The 20,157-nt window shown below is 44.3% G+C and overlaps 1 protein-coding gene across 4 annotated transcripts in view; it reads right to left on the reverse strand.

Moving 5' to 3' along the window:
* Positions 1 to 224: 224 nt before the first annotated feature.
* tnrc18 (trinucleotide repeat containing 18) overlaps positions 225 to 20,157 on the reverse strand; it is a 59,031-nt gene continuing 39,098 nt past the window's right edge. For all 4 annotated transcript variants that reach the window (XM_007574361.2, XM_007574360.2, XM_007574359.2 and 1 more), the window contains 19 exons: positions 19,446 to 19,591; positions 19,227 to 19,360; positions 19,015 to 19,128; positions 18,756 to 18,933; positions 18,370 to 18,682; positions 17,547 to 17,762; positions 14,127 to 14,318; positions 12,611 to 13,059; positions 11,292 to 11,420; positions 10,630 to 10,774; positions 10,418 to 10,535; positions 9,493 to 9,568; positions 9,257 to 9,365; positions 9,023 to 9,139; positions 8,121 to 8,264; positions 3,681 to 5,398; positions 3,346 to 3,582; positions 3,147 to 3,221; positions 225 to 1,644 (listed from right to left, as the gene is read on the reverse strand). In XM_007574361.2, the coding sequence (XP_007574423.1) occupies positions 1,438 to 1,644; positions 3,147 to 3,221; positions 3,346 to 3,582; positions 3,681 to 5,398; positions 8,121 to 8,264; positions 9,023 to 9,139; positions 9,257 to 9,365; positions 9,493 to 9,568; positions 10,418 to 10,535; positions 10,630 to 10,774; positions 11,292 to 11,420; positions 12,611 to 13,059; positions 14,127 to 14,318; positions 17,547 to 17,762; positions 18,370 to 18,682; positions 18,756 to 18,933; positions 19,015 to 19,128; positions 19,227 to 19,360; positions 19,446 to 19,591 (4,817 nt within the window). In that variant the 3' untranslated portion in view covers positions 225 to 1,437. The remainder of the gene's footprint in view (positions 1,645 to 3,146; positions 3,222 to 3,345; positions 3,583 to 3,680; positions 5,399 to 8,120; positions 8,265 to 9,022; positions 9,140 to 9,256; positions 9,366 to 9,492; positions 9,569 to 10,417; positions 10,536 to 10,629; positions 10,775 to 11,291; positions 11,421 to 12,610; positions 13,060 to 14,126; positions 14,319 to 17,546; positions 17,763 to 18,369; positions 18,683 to 18,755; positions 18,934 to 19,014; positions 19,129 to 19,226; positions 19,361 to 19,445; positions 19,592 to 20,157) is intronic.

The following is a 20,157-nucleotide window of genomic DNA, read 5'->3' on the forward strand; positions in this document are numbered from 1 at the left end:
AATTCAGAGATTGCTCATTCTATATTTTGGGTTAGTATTAAAATTAAAGTAATAAATGTTACAGAAAATTATAAGTTCATATATTATACTATTGACACCAATTTTGTCTGATTTGAAGTGGATGGGGGGGACCGACTTCACTCAAGTTATATTATTTTAGAAACAGCTGGAATAAATGCTTTTTTCTGCTCTAAATAAAATCGGTTATATTGTGTTTTACAATTTTTTTTTTTTTTGCTTACATTTTGGGGCTAAATAAAGTGAAACCTTGTTTTTTTTTATCTGCCCAAGGTTAAACAAGGAGAATCTGATACCGACCCATGCCTACTCATTTACAGCAGTGCAGAAACGCGATGCTGAATGTGGGCGTAAAACGGGCAAATGTGACAGAAGATCCTCAGACTGCAGCTGGTTTCCTTTCATAGTGTGTTTCAGTGTGGATTTGTACTGAGAACTCCCAAAAAAAAAAAAAAAAAAAAAGAGAAGTGCTTTCAAAGACGCATCTCTTCCTCTCCTTAGCCTGAGTTAACGAGGGAGTCAAATTTCAACAGCGCAGGGACGCTTCGCCCTGAGTTCCGATTGTCAGGAGGACGGCGAGGGATTTGCGGGGGGGATAAATATCAGGAAACGAGACTTTTAAGTGTTTCTAAGTGCTTTCTGTTGGATTGCGACGGTAGGAGTCTACCTCTCATCTCTCTGTGCATTTCTTTCTTTGCGTCTGTTGCTCCTGCTGTTCTATACACACATTTATATGACTGTAACAGGACTGTAACATCACCACGGGAACGTCATAATCACAACATCACACCAGCTTTACCCCACCACCCACACAGGGCGAACAGGCATGTGCCCCCCTCCTGTTTCATCATTCACAGTTCGTTAAAGCTTCTTTACTGTTTACCTCTTCAGAAAAAAAGTACTCTGACATAAATCTATCACACGAAAATAAAACACCTAGATTTTCCTTTAGATACCTGCGTCTCTTACATGAGGGGAAGTATTTACATTGTGTTTGTGCACGTTGTGAGCATACATACAGTATGTGTCTGTTTCTGCAGGGGAGATATTTACACGCAATAGGAAGTAAGCATGCCTTTGTCCCCCATGAACAGAGTGGGATAACCACATCTGTGTGTGCAAATGCTTCAGGAGACCGGTCCATTTTTTTTATTTTTTTAACATTTTTTTTTATTTTAATACTGTCTGTAGTGTTTCCCATCTCCGTAGTCAGAGCTGTCCTCGACAGTCTCCCTTTTTTTTTTTTTTTTTTGAAGTGTATCATGGTATGGGAGCGGTTCAGTTCATGGAGTCACGATTCCAATTCAGAAAAAACAAAACAAAACAAACAAAAAAAAAACATTAACATCAGTGATCAGACCGCAGATTGGGCCGAACCCCCCGTGAGGTCGCGTCGTGATTTGGTTTTCAGTAGCTCGTCTAGCAGATGACCGGAACGCCGTCCGTGTTGAAGATCATTCCGGTTGTGGGTTCGTAGGTGCCGGCCAGGTAGTAAAGGTCCTCGCTGTCAGCGTAGCGGCGAGTGTGGATCATCTGCTCGTACTCCTCCACGCTCACCACCAAACACTTGTGGCTGATGGTCTGCACGTCGTTCTCGTCGCTGTGAGACGACTGGTACAGGGCGCGCTGCGACACAGACACGGGTTTTAATGAGGAGCGATTTCCATGCTACTGTAAAACATTTGGCATTTAGGCATTAGCCTCGTGCAGAGGAGGGCAGGCAATAGGAAAGATTTTCCAAAAGCCTTTGTTATTGCAGCACTATAATCACCAACCAAAAAAATAAAACAATTAATCCTAACAAATTAACTTTTCTGTATAAATTTTTTTTTCAATTGATCATTTGAAAAAAAAAAAAAATCAATTTTTTTTCCCTTAGTGTACTGATGCTGTTGTTGGCTGATAGACGGGAAACAGTCCTGACAAGAAAGCTGCCAACTCAAACAATGAAAACGATTACAAAGCTGTTTGAAGGCAGAGGTAGAACACAGTCAGATGAGTCTGGCCTTCAGGACAACTACAAACAAAACGTAGAGGTTGGTGAAGGAAAACACGTAGGTCGATAAAGAAAAATGTCAAAGAATCAGGACTGAAGAATAAAGGAAAAAAGAAATAACAGCGCTGAACAAATGGAAAACATGAAGAGCCAAACCTAAACCAATCTCTAAAGAGAAGCAGTGATGGGTGGTGAATGCTGGGATGAAATAGATATTCAGCCAATCAAAAGCAAGTTTGCTGAGTATAGATACATTTCGCCAACGAACACAGAGGAGTACAAACTTTATAGAATATTTAAATTTACAACCAGTTGATTATTTGTCTTGATCTGAACCTAACTGTGAGTCAATCACAGCATTTAAATACCTTTTTATTGAACTCTTCTTCTGTTAACAGTTTCGTGGTCCACTCTCTGGTTTTAAATCACCTTCATGTCGTTGGAGCAAGCAACGTTCAACAATCATGAACTATCTCAAAACGCACGTCTCACAACAGATCTGTGTTTTTTCTGAACATTCAACCATTTTTCACCCTTCACAATAATGATTACAGTGAAAGAAAGACTGTACTGGCTGCTGCTGCTGCTGCTTCCTGTTTGTCTCTGTGTTGTCAGTGAGCTCACATATCCACGTCTCCCGTGGGAGAAATGCTCAGAGAGCAGATGAAACACTAGTGATTAATGTTTATGATGTTCAATGTTACAAAACGCTAGAAATTACATTTTCCATACGTTTTGTCGATACACAACTTATGGGACTCGTATTGAAATATGCCGTCAGCCAAATTAATCGCAATTCTCATCAAAACAGACAGCAAACAAGCTAGCATTAGCCTAGCAGGACTGGCGAGTCAATTAACTAGGAGGCTATCATCATACTGTAGTAGATCATACTGGTTTTAATGACTGGACTTGTTAAACTTCCTGTTTGTACACGTTGCAACAAAATACTGCAGATTCTCTCAACTTGGTCTAATTTCTTGTTCGAGGGTCACATTAGCTCCAGCCTTAGCATTTCGACCTCTGTTCTGTTGAGTATCTGTCACACGTTTAGTTCCTCCTTTGCCTTCTTCAACAATAATTGTATGTGGGATAAAGCAGCTAGAGATATTTGGATTTGTTTTCCTCTCACCTCCATGAAGTCTTTCCTCTGGATGGAAGAGTGCAGAGCCGCTGGTAAAGACTGACCGCACATCTGATCCCAGTTCTACGATGAAAACAAAGTCAGACACTTTAAAAAACGAAGCCCATCTCAATAAATCTGACCAGTAACACCACTGGTTTGAATGGTGCCATGGAACAAAATACAACCTCTTCTCATAAGGTCTAACCTTCTTATCGGTGAGTTTCTTGCCAGGGTTCGTCTCCTCTGGATGGTAGAACCAGTTGACCCGGACCACCATGTTGCTGCCCCAGGACTCCCACATGCTCTGGATGCGGCCGATGAAGGGCAAGTTGGGCCGGCCGGCGGACAGGAACACGGCACAGTCCCCGATGCGGATCATCTCTCGGCCACGCATGATGGCCTTGTAGAAGAGCTTCTTGGCTTTCCCCTTCATGCCGCGTCTCTGGAGGACGACAGCAGGACGGAAAAGATGTGACTTTGGGTTTTTTTTTTTTTTTTTCCTTTCTTTTTCATTGTTTCTCGAAGTTTAGTCCTTCTCACCTGAGTGGGTTTCCCGAACCACTTCCAGAGCTGTCTGGCTGGGAGGAAGGCAGAGATCTTGGGTCTGTTCTCCACACTGGGCAGCCTCTGACGTTTGGCCAGCTCCTTGGTCGTGGGCAGGTGGACCCCCTCTCTCCTCTTGGGCCTCCCCGCCTTCCCCTCTCCCCCGCTCGGCTTCGGTTTTGGCGGACGGCCCCTCTGTCCGGAGCCCTTCCCCGTGGCGGGCTTTGTCGGTTTACTGGGAGCCGGAGCGGCTGGAGGACTTGATGGGGAGGGAGAGTCTGAGTGAGGAGATAACTCTTCCTCCTCCATTTTGATTTCCACCTCTTCTTTCGTCTCCTCCTCCTCCTCTTTGATGTTGTCTTTAGGTTTGTCCTGTGTAGGAGTTTTCTGGAGGGGTCCAGGCGGCGACATATGGGTCCTCTCCTCATCTGAGCTGCAGGACGAGTCATCAGTCGACGACGAGGATGACGAGGACGACGAAGAAGACGAGGATGACGAGGAGCCAGAACAGGACGAAGAAGAGGACGAGCAGCTAGAGGTGCATTTCTTCTTCTTCTTCTTCACCTTCCCGTTTTGGCCTTCTTCCTCTGACTCGGAGCTGCTGCTACTCTGAGACTCCTCCTTCATCTTCCTCTCCTCCCTCTTCTCCAGCTCCTTTCGTTCCTCTTTTTTGGCCTTCTCGTCTCTAGTGTTCACCTCCTGTCCTCTGCCTCCACTCCCCCGACTCTCCAGCTGGTCCTTGGCCAGGATGGAGGTCTTGTAGGCAGACTCCTTCTCAGGCAGACTGGTCGCCCTCTCTGGGCCTCTCATCTTCGCCTTCAGTAGCTTCTGGTTGGCCGAGGAAGTGGCGATAGGGGGGTGGTCTCGACTGATGTCGCGGCCCTCTAACAACATCAAAGCCTTGGTCTTTTTGGTTTTCGGGGAAGTGACGCCTTCGTGGTCCAGCTTGACGAGGGGCTCTGCGGACAAGGACTTCCTCTGTCCGGAGACGGGCTTGGGCCTGGACATGGCTCTGGAGGAAATCTGGTCTGAAGATGATGGGATCTTCAGCTTGGGTTTGGGCGTGCCAGCTGGCGTCAGTGACGCTGACGACGGTCTGGGGGTCAGCGACGAACTGGGTTTGCTGGTCGGCAGCCTGGAGATGGGGCTGGGGATCAGACCAGAGCCGAGGCCGGATCTGCTCTGATGGTCCGATTTCATTTTGGACGAGGAGACGGAGGCGGGTCTGGGCGTGGACGTAGCGGCGGGTTTGGGTGCAGAGGAGGAAACGGTGATGGAATGCCTCGGCCGGCTGGTGGTGGGGCTGACGGAGCTGCTGCTCTCTCTGTCTCGCCGCTGGTTGGTGTAAGAGGTCAAGTTGGGCTCGCTGTACAGATCCACCGTCAGAACCTTCCCATACGTGGAGGGATAGAGAGAAGAGGGGAGGACCCGGGGCGGCTTGGAGACGGGAGACTGGGCCGAGCCACTCTTCCGGGGCACCGGACTGGGGAGAGTGGGGCTGCTCGCCGAGGAAGCACCGGAGTTCTTCCGGTCGGGTTTGGCTGGCGTGGCCATGGTGGGTCGGGATGCAGGACGGGGCTTTTCCTGAGCAGGTTTCTGGACAGAGGAGGTTCTGTCCTGGGCTGGTTTTGCTGGAGCTGGAGGTCTCTCGGTGGACTGGGCGGAGGAGGGGAGAGGATCGGCTTTCTCCTGACCGTCTTGATTTATGGAGGCGTCTAAGTGGAAAGGAAAGGGGGATTTTTGATTTTCTTTTTCTGACAGCCAAACACTGATTTTTATGATTTTTTTTTTAAGTTACTAGAGCTAAAGTTATAATATCATCAGGATAAAAACACAAAAATACCAGAAGAAAGTTGTAAAATTACAGGAACTGATCATTTGATTGTTAAAAGATAAAGTATGTCCAATTTGTAACTGATACCAAAGTGAAACTTCACAAGATGCTCAACGTTCCTCATTTTAGTCTTTTATTATTTTTGTTTAGGAGTCATCATAGAATTACTTCTTCATTCTATTATTATTAAGACTTTATTCTAATTTTTTGATTGCACTGTCATACAACATTTTTCTTGTATTATTATGACTTTTTGGGCAGTCAGTTTTTTTTTTTCTCCTTCTTTATGATTGAATCATTTAATTCTCATAATACGATGACCTTAATTTTTTTTATCAATAATATAATCTCGTAATATTAGGACTTAATTCTCGTATAAATTTTTCCTTGCAATATTACGACTTCTCATATTATTGCGACTTTTCCTTGTGCCATTGTGATGACTGACTTTATTCTCATCATATGACTTGTACAACTTTTGTCTTGCATTATGACTTTTTTCCTCCTAATGACTTTATTCCCATGATTTCATTTTTCTTTTCTTAGCCTGGCCCTAATACGATGTCATATTTTATAGTGTCCTACAGATATATCTGCATGTTATAAAGCATATTTCTGAAGTGGAACGAAAACGTAGCAAGTTTTTTAAATTAATTTACAAGTACAAATCTGTAATATTGTGATATCCCTTTGCATTTAGTCCCTCTGTGCCAATGCTTTGTAGAACAGGGGTGTCCAAAGTGCAGCCATTTGCAACTCTTGGAAGGATTTTGTGAGCAGTGTAAGTTTTAAACAGCAGATTGTGTTTTGCATGTAGGCCGTATCATTTTTTTCCCCATGCCGCTTCGCTGTTACGAGCTCATCCTTGTTGCTCTAATCCATAAATACATAGAGATAACATAGCAATTTGTGGTTGTGATGTGTTAAAATGTGAAAAAGGCTGAACGGCGCTGTCTGTTGGATGTGCTGACATTTTCATTCTGTGGCATCATGAGTTTTTGTTTTTTTTCTTTCCTCAACAGTTCAGGGAGGACAAATCAGCAAGAAACCATCTCTGAAATGAAAACATTACATTGCAGAAGTGCTTACCAGGCCAAATAACAGCCAGGGTCAGCAAATTTGTAAAAGCAATGTGTCGCAGATTACAGCTCCTGGTTTAGACTTTGAGCCTCACACAACAACAAAGCAAGAGTAAAGTGAAATCAAAGGCGACAGACAGACGGGCTAAAATATGGGACGTCTGACACTCACAAGTCACATTGGCTCCAGCTAGTGACAAATTCCTCAAACGGACAGTCAGAGTTTTCTATTGTTTTGTTTTCTATATACAAAATAACAGAGTTGTGAATGGGTAAATAAGGCACTCCAGTGGGTGGTCCAGAATCCAAAATAACGTGTCTGGTTCTTGTTTCATGGAGTTCCTCTACCGACTTCAGTGTGTGAACAGATGGCTGGACATCGATTGTTAATTCTGGCCCAGTTTTACTCTGAGGATCAATACAGATATATTAACCCTTTCATGCATGAATTATGATCCTATGTGACAGGATTTTGTTTTCCAAATTATTTTTGATTTTCTTAAGGCATAAAAAAAAGGTAGGGAAAAAAATTTGTAAAAGAAAATATTTTTTCATTTTATTTTAGGTGATCAATTGTAATTTTCTCCAAATACAAAGTTGTTATTTGAAAAATACATCAGTAGTTTTGTTCTTTAGGGATTATCTGATGTCACAATATTTTTTACCTGCAAGAGTCGTCTACAGTGAAAGGAGGGACCGGTCGGTTGGCATGCTTTTTTGTCTGTCGGCCATATTGGATTTAACAAAAATAATTTCTTGCATTAGTGTCCACTTCAGTTGTCTGTGTGCATTTATAACATAAAAATCCACAAGAAGCAGAAGAAAATGACCTTTAGACAGTTGTCCACTGTACATGAAAGGGTTAATGCAGATATACGACGTCTCTTCTTCACTTTTTTGAATTGTTTCACTGCACTAACATTTGATATGGAATTTGGGGAGTATTTAAGAGCAATATAATGGAGAAAAAATGTGCAAGCACTGCACAAGCCAGAGCTTTGTGACCGATTTCACAAACGAATCATTTTAGCTGATTCAGTTTTTTCTCAATATCAAAACATTCTAGGTTTTTCTCCGTCAATCCCGCTGTGAGTGATGAAGACGCAATGTCACACTTTGAGTAAGAAAAAGGGGATTTTAAAAGAAAAAGATTGAATTGACACTTAAAATCTGCTTTAGTGTGTTATAAACCCCCAAAACAACATTTCTATGCGTTTCCTCCAACTTCTTTTTTCTTTTAAACGCCTCACTGGTTTTCTTCAATCAGTAACAACATCCACACTGAAGAGTGTTGTCAGTGTGGCCTGGTGTGTCCACCAACCAAATCTCCATGGAAACACCAGTAAAGGCCAATCAAGCTGAAAACATTCAAGTCAAACATCAGTGTTTTTAGGCTCGCCTTCTCCTTCCTCATGTTAACATTCATGAGAAATTCTAACGCTAAACGTCGTTTTGTAGAGACCATTTACTCCCCTGGTGGCCTTGCTGTCTAAGCTACATGTGACGTCACAGAGCAGGTTTTACCTGGTTTGGGTTTTGGCTTGCGACCCGGTTTCCCTTTGATCCTGGGTGTGGTCTCCTCTGGCTTTGCTCCCGCCTCCTTGCTGCATTTGCGCACTCTCCTCCTGGACGGGCCGGCCACGAGCAGCGCAGGGGACGGCTCTGCGCCTGAGAAACAACAAAAATAAAACCATTTCTCCTTCTGACTCCAAAAACGCAAACTGTGCCCTCCTTATATTTGAACAGAAACTTTAATTGTTTACAAGAAGAAACAAAACAAAAAAAAAAATCATATCAACTATTTTTGGTCTGGTTTCTAGTGCAAATATGTAAGCACACCTAACTTAGAAATGACTTTTCAGCAAGAAATAGGAGATTGATTTAAGTAAATAATTCCTTAATAATGATGAAAAAGCACTAGCTCCACTGACATTATTTTACTTACACATTGGGAAAAATGTCTGTGTAATATTTTGTGTTTTTGCAGTGAGCAGCTCGTGTTTCAATCTACAAACTCCTGACTGAATCGATACGTTTGGCTGTTTTGGGAAATTTTGTTCCATCATGAAAACCTGCTGGAAGCACGTTGCTTTGAAAATGTAAGACAGTAATTCAGCCTCTGATGTGCAGAAACCAACAACAGAGATGAACCCAAATGTTTCAGTATTATCCTGTGAACTCATTTTATTTCTTTAAAAATCTCAGGCAGGTACGGCTTTGAGAAAAACGCACATGCAGACACAAGCAGAAAGATCAGAGTTGCATTTGAATATCTGGGTATTGAGTGTTATCTACTGGGAAATGAAGGTAAAATAAATAAAAAAAATGCTGTGAGAGACAAGTTTGTTTGAGCTTATGGAGCACATTTGTGATTCCTGCTGTTGGTTTCCTTGATGAGGAAGAACCTGCTTTGTGTGTTTGCTCACAGTGGATCTTGTAGTCCGGCGGCAGCAGCCTGATGTGGGAGAGCGGGATGCGTCCTGTGTCGCCGTCGTCAAACTCAACTGTGATCAGATCGTCGTTCTCGTCTATGTCTGAGCTTCCTGTTTGGGAGGAGTGGTGATAAAAAAAAAGAAGTTAAATCATCTTCTGAATCGCTGCCGCCATGTTTAATAAAGAAGCATCAACTGATGCATGCAGAGGAAACGCCGCGGTCGCACCGTTGACAACGGTTCCCGGGTAAAGGCAGCGGTACTGCTGGCTCCAGTAGGCGGCGATCCGGGTGCCCTCTGGGAGGTAGCGCACGGACGGAGGCTTTACGTCGATTATCTGGAAAACGCGTGAGATTTCGACACTGATTTTTCCCCCATTTGTTCGACACTCTTCACGTCTCCACCTCCTCGAAGCGGCGTGGAGGAGCAGACGGACGTATGAGAGAGAGCCGCGGTTTACTCACAGCTTCCTGCAGCAGCTGTTCCAAGCAGTAGATGTGTGGTCGGTTGCCTCGCTCCCCCTCCACCACCACGCTGTATCTGCAGACAGGAGGAGAGGAAAAAAGAAGGAAAGGGGTCAGAGGTGTTGGGGTAACTGTGCAGTGGCTGTGGATTTTAATTATTTAATCTGATTTTGAATCTTTATCTCGGTTCTGACTGCCCTGATGGGAACCAGCTACGGAAGGGTGTCGTTTTTTGTTTCAACTGTCGTCTTGTTACTTCAACTTGGACTGAAAAGCAGTGAAAAGCAGCAGCTTCCACCGTGGGAAGTGAATCTAAAGTTATCAAAAAAAAAGTTAAATGGAAGGAAAATCCTGATACAATTTAAAATTGCAAAAATATTTACTCACCTTGCACATGTTTTTATGTCACAACCAAAAAAAAGTCAGAATTTTACTGTCATTTTAAGTGACAGGCAAACATAAAATGTGCATAAATTTAAAGTGAACGGTTTTGAGATTTTTACAAACAGAAATCTGAAGTGTGGTGTGCATCTTTTTTCAGCTCCCATTTACTCCTGCACCTTTAAATAAACGCCAGTGTTTATTGGAGCAGTCAGATAATTAATGGAGTCCATCAAATTAAACGCATCATCCCTGTGGTGAAACATGGAAGTGGCAGCATTATGCTGTGGGAATATAATAATCTAGAATGGTCTAGTCAAATTCAAGACCTAATGATAATGTGCTGTGAAAGTTGAAATTATTGACTTGGAGGTGAAACACAACACTGGTGAGATTTTTATCTGTACTTTTAGTGTTGACTACCCAAAATCTTTCACAAAATATCCACAGAAATACTGCAATCAGCGACTTTAACGGGATGAAGACCAGAAGAGTTCAACAGATACACCAGGTGCATCTGTTCAGAGCCTTCAGCTGCACTCACATGTCAGGGGAGTGCACTGTGTTGACGTGTCCTGCGTAGAGAAGCTGGTCGTCCATCGGGATCAGAACTCTGAGTCCGTCCACCAGGGAGTCCTTATCCAACACGCACTGCACCGGAGCTGAACACGGCAAAAACAAAGCAGCCGTTAGCGTTAGCGCGCTTTTCTCCTCTCGCTCCGGCAGCGGACGGCGTGTGTTTGCGCGGATGCTGACCGGGTGTGGACGACCTCTCGGAGACGCTGCTGTTTTTTCGTGGCGGGAGAAGCTCGTCTTCGCTGAAGCTGCTGTCCTGGTTCGGCTCGAAGTCTTCGTCCGCCGCCATGCTCTCCATTAGCCGGCTCACGGCGCCCCTGGACGGCTGCGAGGAGACCCCGGTGATTCGTTAGCATTCGGAAAAACCCACAGACAATACACTCAAGGTGAAGAAGAAAAGCAACCGTTTCAGCTCAGGACAAAATAGCCCACGTCAAATTGCAGCAACATTTTCTGCTGCACAAATTACGATCTGAATGCGCCGTAAAAACAGAAAGTCTTACCAGGCCCAGTTTCCAGAGTAAATATCTTAGCACATTTGAAAAAGCTTATAAGTAACATTTCACCAAGAAATAGGGGCTTGTTTTAAATCAATAATTCCTGATTGATTAAAAAAAAAAAGAAGTGAAATAAACTGCCAGTGGAACCAGCACTTTTTCATCAATATTACAAAAGTATTGACTTAAAAAATATCCTACATCTTGCTGAAACGCTACTGCTGAGCTAGTTTTGTTTTATTTCAAGTGTACTAAGATACTTGCAGTAAAAAACTAGACAAAAAAATACTTGGCAAGATTTATATTTTTGAAGTGTAGCAACAAATCCCCCCCCGCCTTACTGACCTCTCTTGCTTTGTTTTTGCCTTTAGATTGGCTTTTATGCGCCGGGCTTAGAGGCGCTGGCCCATCAGAGACCGGACTGCACAAAGTGGACGGGCTGACCGGCACAGAAGGATCCTTCTGCTTCTTTTTCTGTTTGAAGAGAGGAAACGTAAAGAAATGAGGAATGTGTCTGAATAGAAAAACAGCAGCTAGCGTCTTCTGGACAGATTTCCATCTTAACACGCAGACTGAGGGTGAAAAAGTTCCCAGACCGCCTGCAGTTGTCCTCTCTCGTCAACAACACGACGCAGACAGCAGGAGAGAGCTGGAGCACAGAGAAACCCAGCTGGCACTCCGACACGCTCACTCAGAAAAAAATGTCAAGAGAGGAGAAAAGGATGCAGAGTTTGAGGCTGGAGGAAAAGACGGGGAAGATGAAGGAGAAGAAGACTTCTTTTATTCAGCCAGGTGTTTTCACACCTGACAGTCCGGTAGACTCGCTTCAACTAGGGAACAAAGTTGCAGCATTTGCTACGTCTTCAGCTGCTGCGGTTTGCTTTCCCACTGAACTGGGTCAAACGATCCAAACTCTTTAAAAACCCGTTTCCCTGAAGGAAACAACACCAAACCCTCTGAAGAAGACACGAGCGCAACTTCCCTTCACAAAATGGAAACAAAAATGGAGTAGCATCAGATTTTAGCGGTAGTAGGATTTCACTTTTGTCGTTGAAAAAAAGACTACAAGTCATTTCTCCCGCTGGCACTGGACACACGCGTCGTATTTACCCAGAATGCCATGCATTACAGTCCGCCTCCAACCCTGATGTGGGTCAAAAAAGGTGAGCTCTGGTCTGCCTGAACAGCTGGGTCTCAGTTGAAGTGAACTCTGATGGGGTTCGAATGAATATGTGGATGGTGACTATAGTGCAGAGCATTCTGGGTAAAAATAACCTAAACAAACGAGTCTAGCACTGGAAGGAGAAACGGCTCGTGATCTTTAACCAAAGACAAAAGAGAAACTCTTCAACCGCTAAAATCTGATGCTACTCCATCCTCTTGTGTACATTTTGTGAAAAAGGAAGCTGCGCTCAGTGTCTTCTTCAGAGGTTTCTGTGCAGCTTCCTTCAGTTGCTCTGGGTGCAGCGCCACCAGAGGCGAGGCGCTGAAGAAGATTTTCAAACGGTTTGACTCGTTTGACACAGTGCAGTGTGAAAGTTTCACCAGCTGAAAATGCTGAAAATTAAATCTTGTTCATAAATTGAACTGATTCCACTGGACTAAAAATAGCCACAGAAGCTTTTCTGCACCAATTCATAGCGGTTGAGAAACAACTGACGTACTTTTATCACGTCTTTTCCCTCTCGGACCGCCGGAGTGGTTTTTGGTTTGGAGGACGGCTTCGGGGTGAGAGGCGGAGCTGAGGCGGAGGACGAGGAGCTCTGGCTGGTGGAGGAAGACGTCGACACGGACATCTGACTGGCGTCATGGAGGAAGATCCGTTCGCTGCGCCGCCGGTTCCAGCCCTCGTCCTCGCTGAAGCCCCCGACGCCGGCGGAGAGGTCGAAGCTGAATCTCCGCGGAGATCGAGGCGAGGGGCGGGCTTTCGTCAGAGGCTTTCGCTTGGCCGGCAGCGCTTCGTCTCGCTTGGTGGGGCTGGGCTGGTCGCCTCGGCGGGTCGCCGGCGGCAGGAGGGGCAGCTCAGGGGCGGAGCGCCGCCCATGCAGGAGGGAGGGGAACTTCCTCTGCCTCAAGTCCGAGCCGGAATCGGACCACTCACGCTCTGGCGAACCTGATGGAGAAAATGTGATGGAAAGCATTCTCAGTTGGTTTTAGGCCTGGACTTTGACTGGGCCATTCTTTGACCTGCACATTTCAAATATAGCTCTGCTTAAATTTGCAAATATAAACTACTCACAGGCCATGAAATTTATTAAATTTAAAACGAAAAATGTTTTACTTGCTGAACAATATTTTTTATGAAATCTATAAATTCTTTAAGATCCAAAACATAAAATAGAGTTCAGCAAAATTTGTTTAATGCCACAAAAATAACATGGAACAAATTAGCTTATTGGTTTCTACATATACAATTTCTATATGTATTCAAAATGTAAAACGTTGTTACACTTTTACATAAGGATGCACAATATGTTGGCACTAATATTGGTATCGGTATTAGTCATTGTTTAACATGTTGGCATTGGCCCAATAAATATAAACTTGGCAGAATATTAACAACCGATATTTATTTTCATCTTGCTGCTGCTTATTTATGAAGGGGAGGAGGTTTGACGTGTGAAAGTGATAGAGAAGCAGCAAAGGATTGTGGGTAGTTTAACTAAAGCAGAGAACCATTAGTGAAGTTGGCGATGTGAATGCTTTTTTCAAGTTGTTGAAAGAGTAGTTGTATAAAACATTTACAATATTGATAAATATTGGTTATTTGCCTTAATAGTGATATTAATATCGGATATCGAGATTGGCCCAAATATTCATATTGGTGCATCTCTACTCTTGCATATAAGTAAAAGATTTAATATATGTTCTTCACTTGAACATTCAATTTTTAATGGAATATGATGTCAATAAAGCACACAGTTTGGAAGTAATAACCTTATTCCATTATTTGTGCATGTATTGTATTAAAAAAGTCTTGTAAAACTGTTTAAGCTAGAAGATTTTTTAGGTCAAAGTTTTTAGGAGCCACCGGTCTGCTACATAAAATCCCCCCGAAACACACAGAAGTTTACAGTTTTTAACGGTACAGTAAATCTGAAAGAAATCATCCAATTAGGAATGCTGATCTAGAACTTATCCGAGTCAGAACTCGGATCGTTTGTGTGTGTTTGGGTTTACCCAGCGTGCTCTGCCTGCTGCTGCAGTGTTTCCCGTCATGGAGGAGGCTCAATGGGGGCGGGCTGACGGGGAGGGCGCTGGCTGCAAACCTGGCCAGCAGACCCAGTCCGCTCTCCTCACAGCCGCCATCGTCCTCATCGTCGTCATCGTCGTCCGAATCCGACTCGTCCTCTTCTTCATCCTCTGAGGTCTCTGTGTGGGAGAGAGAAAGCTGTGAGCGCAGGCATGGAGACGGCTCGCAGCATCCGTCTGCGATTCATCTCTCACTTCGTGTTGTTTCTAAAGACTACGAAATGCAGAGAATATACTAAACTAAACTAGGTGCGATCTCAAGAACAATGCATCTATGAAGTCACTCTCTCTCTCACACACACACACACACACTCCTGAAGGTGAAGATACAAGGTCCAAACGCACTGCAGCCTCCCTTCACGCCGTAAAGCTGCACAGAAACACAGAGCTTGGAGAAAAACCACCACCATGCACGAGGCGTGAGCAACACAACCAGACACACATCTGCAAAGACTGGGGGGGTGTGAGGGGGTAGGAGGTGAGTCGAAAGCCTGGCCTTGGAGATTTTGTATTAATGAGGGTGAAGGAGGAAAAATAAAAACCCTCCATTTTTAAAGTCCGACAAACCCGGCAGAGCACAGAGAGAGGCAGAGACGGACACACACTGTGGCATTCTGCTGGTTAGGCTGTGTGTTGCTGGAAGTTAGCGGTTAGGTCCAGAGCAGCAGATGAGCAGGAGGAGCTTCTCCTCAGGGGTTAGAGAGTTAACAGTGAGGGTGGATGCACAGTACATGAAGGCTTAATGTTCCATTATTAACACAGAGCAGACTGGGAAAACCGTTTCTGAACAGGATTTTTCTTTCCTTCTTTTTCTCACTACAGTTTAAAATGAAACACTTTGAAATCTATTCATGCTCCCTGAATGCACCTTTTACACATTTCCCCGCCGTTACAACCACAAAAATCAAATGACTTTATTGAGATTTTATGCGACAGACCATCACATGGAGCCCCAAGCTTTACAAATCTTAAACAATCTAAATATGTAAAGTATTTGTTAGTTATGGACTATCAAATCATAGTCATAATGAAACCATTATTGAATGAATTTAGTTTGTCGTGGTAATTCCTCTGGTCACATAAAACCAAAACACCATCGCCATGGTGAAGCATAGCTGTGATAGTATCATGCTGTGGGGATGCTCTACTCAACAGGGACTAGTTAGTGTTGATGGGAAGATGGAAGGTTACGCTGTCAAGCTGGACAATAACCATAAACATAGAACCAGAGTTATATTGGAACAGTTAAGTTCATAGCATGTTAGGATTGGCCCAGTCAAAGTCCAGACCTGAGTGTAATTGAAAATGTGGTTCAACAATTAAACCTTGATCAATTTGACTGAGCAAAGAAAACGGGGTGCAAATGTCAGACTCTGGAAGCTGCAGTGAATTATAGTTTTAAGAAATAAAAAACCCAAAAGGCAAAGTTGGACTATAAACAATTTTCAGATTTTGATTTCTAAAAGAGAGAAAAAAAAGAAAAAACATTCAACTTCAGTTTTGCATTACAACAACATATTAGGGCCATGGTAAAAAAAAAAAATTAAAATAAAGTTGTACTAATAAAATATTATGAGAATAAGCTCGTATGATAAGGAAGTCATAGTATCGCCAGAATAAAATAGTATTACGAGAATAAAGTTATAATGAGTCTTAATATTACAATTTTTTTTTACATTTTTCTTAGCGTGGCTAAGAAAATTTCCCACAGCATGATGCTTCCCCCACCATGTATCACTGAGTATAGTGTGGTCAGACTGATCTGAAGTGTTGCTTTTCAGCGACTCATTTTTTGTGTGTCGAAATTTTTATTTCAGTCAGTTAGGAGCTCCTTTGTATTGGTCTATAAATTTACATATCAATACATTGAATTTTGTGGGTTGCAACAAGACAAAATGTAAATAAAAAAGTCAAGCAGTATGAATTTTTCTTTTTTTTGGCAACTACATTATTTTCGAGGAAATTGCCCAATTTTGCTGTACTGTGAATCCACGGTGTGTTAACGGTAGCAGACAGGCGTTTGCAACAAGCAGGCACTGAGAGGACAGCCCTGTGAGGCCCCTTTGGTAATAATACGCTCCTTTGTGATTTGAGCCACCATGGTTACCGTCCTCCATTCCAACACGTAACGCCCCTCCTTTAAACTTTTAAGTCAAGAGGAGTCAGCGTTGGGGAAGTGTGGGTAAGTAACCATGGCTACCTTTGGAAAGCTTCAAATTCGCGAGAAAATAAACAAAAAACCCCCCAAAAAAACAAGATAAAAGTTAAAGTTCTGTGAATGTAGCTCAATTTCCGCACGTCATGTTAGTGTTCAATAAATAAAATCAATGAAAAAAATGGAGGGAGGGGCACTTCCTACTTACAGAGCAGGTGACAGGGGTGTGGCCTCAGGCAGGGCGGGGCGGGGCAGCGATGGGAGCGCGGCCGAGCCTTAGCGCAGACTAGCTTTAAAAGCAAAGCCTTAGCCACAGCGTAGGGTCGCCGTAGCGAGGTAGTGTAGGCTCAAGGCCGCGCTAGTCCTGGCCAAGCCTCTGTAAAGTTGCAGCGGCGGCAGCACAAGCACATGGAACAGGCTGAGAGACACTCAAAGCATCATGGGAAGGGAAATAAAGTGGGGGTCGGGGGGTCAAGGATGAGAGGGGGACAGTGAGAGGACAGAGCAAGGTGTCTGAGAGAGAGCAGGGAAAAGGGTTATTTGAAGGTTTAGTAGACACACAGGAGGAGCTCGATTGTCCAAATATCCCTCAAATCTCAACCCTGTTCACATCACCTGGAAACATTTAACAGAAAGTATCACTAATCTGCCTTATGGTGACAAAAAGAAAAACCCAGGAATTAAGCTAGCGCTACGCTCAACTTCCTGACGTGCTCTCCAAGCGAATCTTCGAGAAGCGAAGGGATATTTGACAAATGGAGCCTTCTAACGGATGTGTGAGGTGCAGTGGCAGCCGGACAGACTGACAGACACAACAAGATGAAGCGGACACAAGGACCACAGCACTTTGCAATCTGTACCAATCAAATCAACACCTTTAATAAAGCTTAGAAATATCAAACTTGCGATACAAGTTTTGTGGGAGGAAAAAAAAAGATCTCACAATTCACATGATTTGTACAAATGCTACAAAAGAAAACACTTATGGCAATAAAAAATCTCCATAGGAATAGGTCAACTCTTCAGAAAAAACAAAACAAAGTAAAAAAAAAAACTAACTTTTGCAGGAAAAAGCCAGCAGCGAGAGAGGTAGGGATGGTGCAGCTAACGCACAGTCTGACAGGAGCTAGCTTAGCCTCACAGACACACAACCGCTTGACTCGGCAGTGAAGCTGTAAGATTTGGTCAGTAACCTTGGTCGAAGGAGTCGTCGTCGGAGGAGCTGAGGCCCGCCTCCTCCAGCAGCAGGGACAAGTGCTTGTGTTTCTTCCTCGACGATTTCTGGCTGGGCAGCAGGGAGGTGGGCGACGCCGCAGAGCGCCTCTTTCTGGACAAGCCGTCGTGGGGACGCGTCCCTGAGTGAGGAGCCCAGCCCCCTCGAGAAGAGACGAGCTCCTCCGAGTCTGAATCTGGTGCAGAGAGAGTGCGGTTAACGACCCGTGAGGCCGAGAAGGTAAAAATAAAATAAAGTCATACGTAAAGCCTGCTTGACTAAAAACACATTGCTTGGATGAAGGACTAACAAAACGCTCAATAAGAAGACTTGATAAAGTCGATAGAAACTAGATATTAACCTCATCAAGTCTACGGTTTTTGATGCATCACTGTGTTGGCAGGGCTGGATCTAGAATGATAAGGGCCCCTGGGCTGGAGTCAGTTTAGTGCCCTATTCTAGACCTACACATTTTTTGATGGACGGTCAGTTTAAAATGTCCATATTGGTCCCATAAAGATAATTTCAAATATGAGTGTATTTTCAATTTATAAATATTCATAAAAAAAATTAAATAACATCCGAAATGAGCCCATGACTTTAATATAAGGTGTAATATTTGTAAAACATGCTCAGTTTTCTTTGGGCCCTGGGCTCCTGCCCCTGTAACCCCGTTCTATCATCATCAGTGAAGTTTGTCTGCAGCGTGAGAAAACGTGCCATCAAAGCGCCGTTAAACCCAGGCATCTCTGCAGAAGACATTTTGTGAATCAACCACATCTGCTTCCTCTCCAGGTACTCACTGTTGGAGCAGCTGCTGATCTCCGATCTCACCGGAGAAAACATGGACTTCTTCTGACCTTTCACCTTTCGGACGGTCTCGGCAGCTGAAGCTTTGGCGGCCATCTTGAGCTTCCCGGCTTTGACGGAGGAGTGAGCGCCTCGCTCCTTCAGCCCGCTTTCCGAGCATCGGCCCTTTGACTTGTCCGACCTGGAGCCTGAGGCGAGCTTGCGAGGGCCACCGAGGGAGCCGAGCTGCGAGAGTGACAGCGCCCTGTCGAGGTCGGAGGCCAGCTGCTCCTGCTCACACAGGTGACCGCGCTTCGCTTTCATGACCTACAAACGCCACCAGATGGGTCACTAACCAGAACAATGCTCCGCAGACTCTGCTGAATCTCGGGTGACCTACCTCGAGAACGTGAGCGCTGGACGGCTCCTGGTCGTTCCAGCTCTTCTTCTTCCTTTTCTTCTTCTTCTCTCCTCCAGTTCCGGTTTCTGTGTCCTCGTTGTCTCTGGACAGTCGGAACCTCTTCCTCTGTCCATCCCCGGCTTCAGAGTCCTCAGAGTATTGCACTGTTCGACCCGCCCTGGCAGACGGATACACACTTTCAAGCAAGCAGCAAAAATGGTGTAAATGAGTGAAATGTAAAAAAAGTGAACCCCCTCACTTTCCAGGCCTGCTGTCCTGTTTGGTAGGTGTGGGCAGATGTTTCCTTTTCCTGGGTCTTCCTCTGCCACGCCTGGTCAGACTCCTCCTCTCATCCTCCTGCTGCTGCCTCTCTCTGACGTTGACCAGAAGAAAGTTAGATCTAAGTTACGGCGCAGGGTGTCGAGCACCGTGATTAATTCGTCTTGAGGTTCTCTTAGCGTAAGCGCTGACCTCTTGTCCCTGCGCCGCTGCAGTTTGCTCATCTGCCTTTGCTTCTCCTTGTACGTCTTCTGCAACTCGGCCAGGCGGACGCGGTATTCCACCTCCACGGCGTCCAACATGTCCACCGCCATCTTGCTGTACAGCTGCAGCGAAACAGAAGAGGCAAACATGAGGGTCCCGCCGCCGAGGCTTCGTTGACCGACGCGCATTCCTGATTCTTCGTCTTACCGGCTCTTCCTTCCTCTGCCTCCAGCTGTACTTCTTGTCGGGGTCCAGAGTTCTTGGCAGATCGATGTGGGACTGCTTTTCTATTGCCTCCAGTAGAACGTGTCTGCTCGCTTCAAGAAGACAGTCCAGACTGTCTAATGTGAGATCTGGGAGGAAAAAGCGCACAGCGTTAGAATATTAGAGGAAGAGAAGAAGAAACCCGACAGAATGACGTTGAGATGAACCGACCAGGTTTCTTCCTGGTCGATTTAAAACATGTTCAAATACATAATTTAAACCAGTTTCCACAGGTTTCACCAATTAAAATGTAAGACATTTTAAGACCATTATGGATGAAATTTAAGACCTGCATCATGACAAAATACACAAAAGAAAATTGCATATTTTATACAGCATTGCCAAGCTTTTATGCCCACAATGACGCATCATTGAATGGGTTGGAAAAATGAGCCGGTGGCAAAGACAAACATCGTTGAGCCAAAAAATGTACACTGACCAATGATGGACTCAAAGAAGCTAGCTAGCTTGTGAGTTTACGTTAGCAGCTAATTAGCGGCAACGTCAAACGCATTGAGTCCCAGAATGTAACGAAGACGTCTGCGTGTGACTCAAGATTTTGCCTGACAAGAAAGTCTCACAAAAAATAAACTACATAGAATATGAGATTAAAAAGTCATGTCACATGAAAATTTAAGCACTATGATTAACGTAT

Source organism: Poecilia formosa, unplaced genomic scaffold (genome assembly GCF_000485575.1).
Source record: "Poecilia formosa unplaced genomic scaffold, Poecilia_formosa-5.1.2 Scaffold350, whole genome shotgun sequence".
NCBI lineage: Eukaryota > Metazoa > Chordata > Actinopteri > Cyprinodontiformes > Poeciliidae > Poecilia > Poecilia formosa.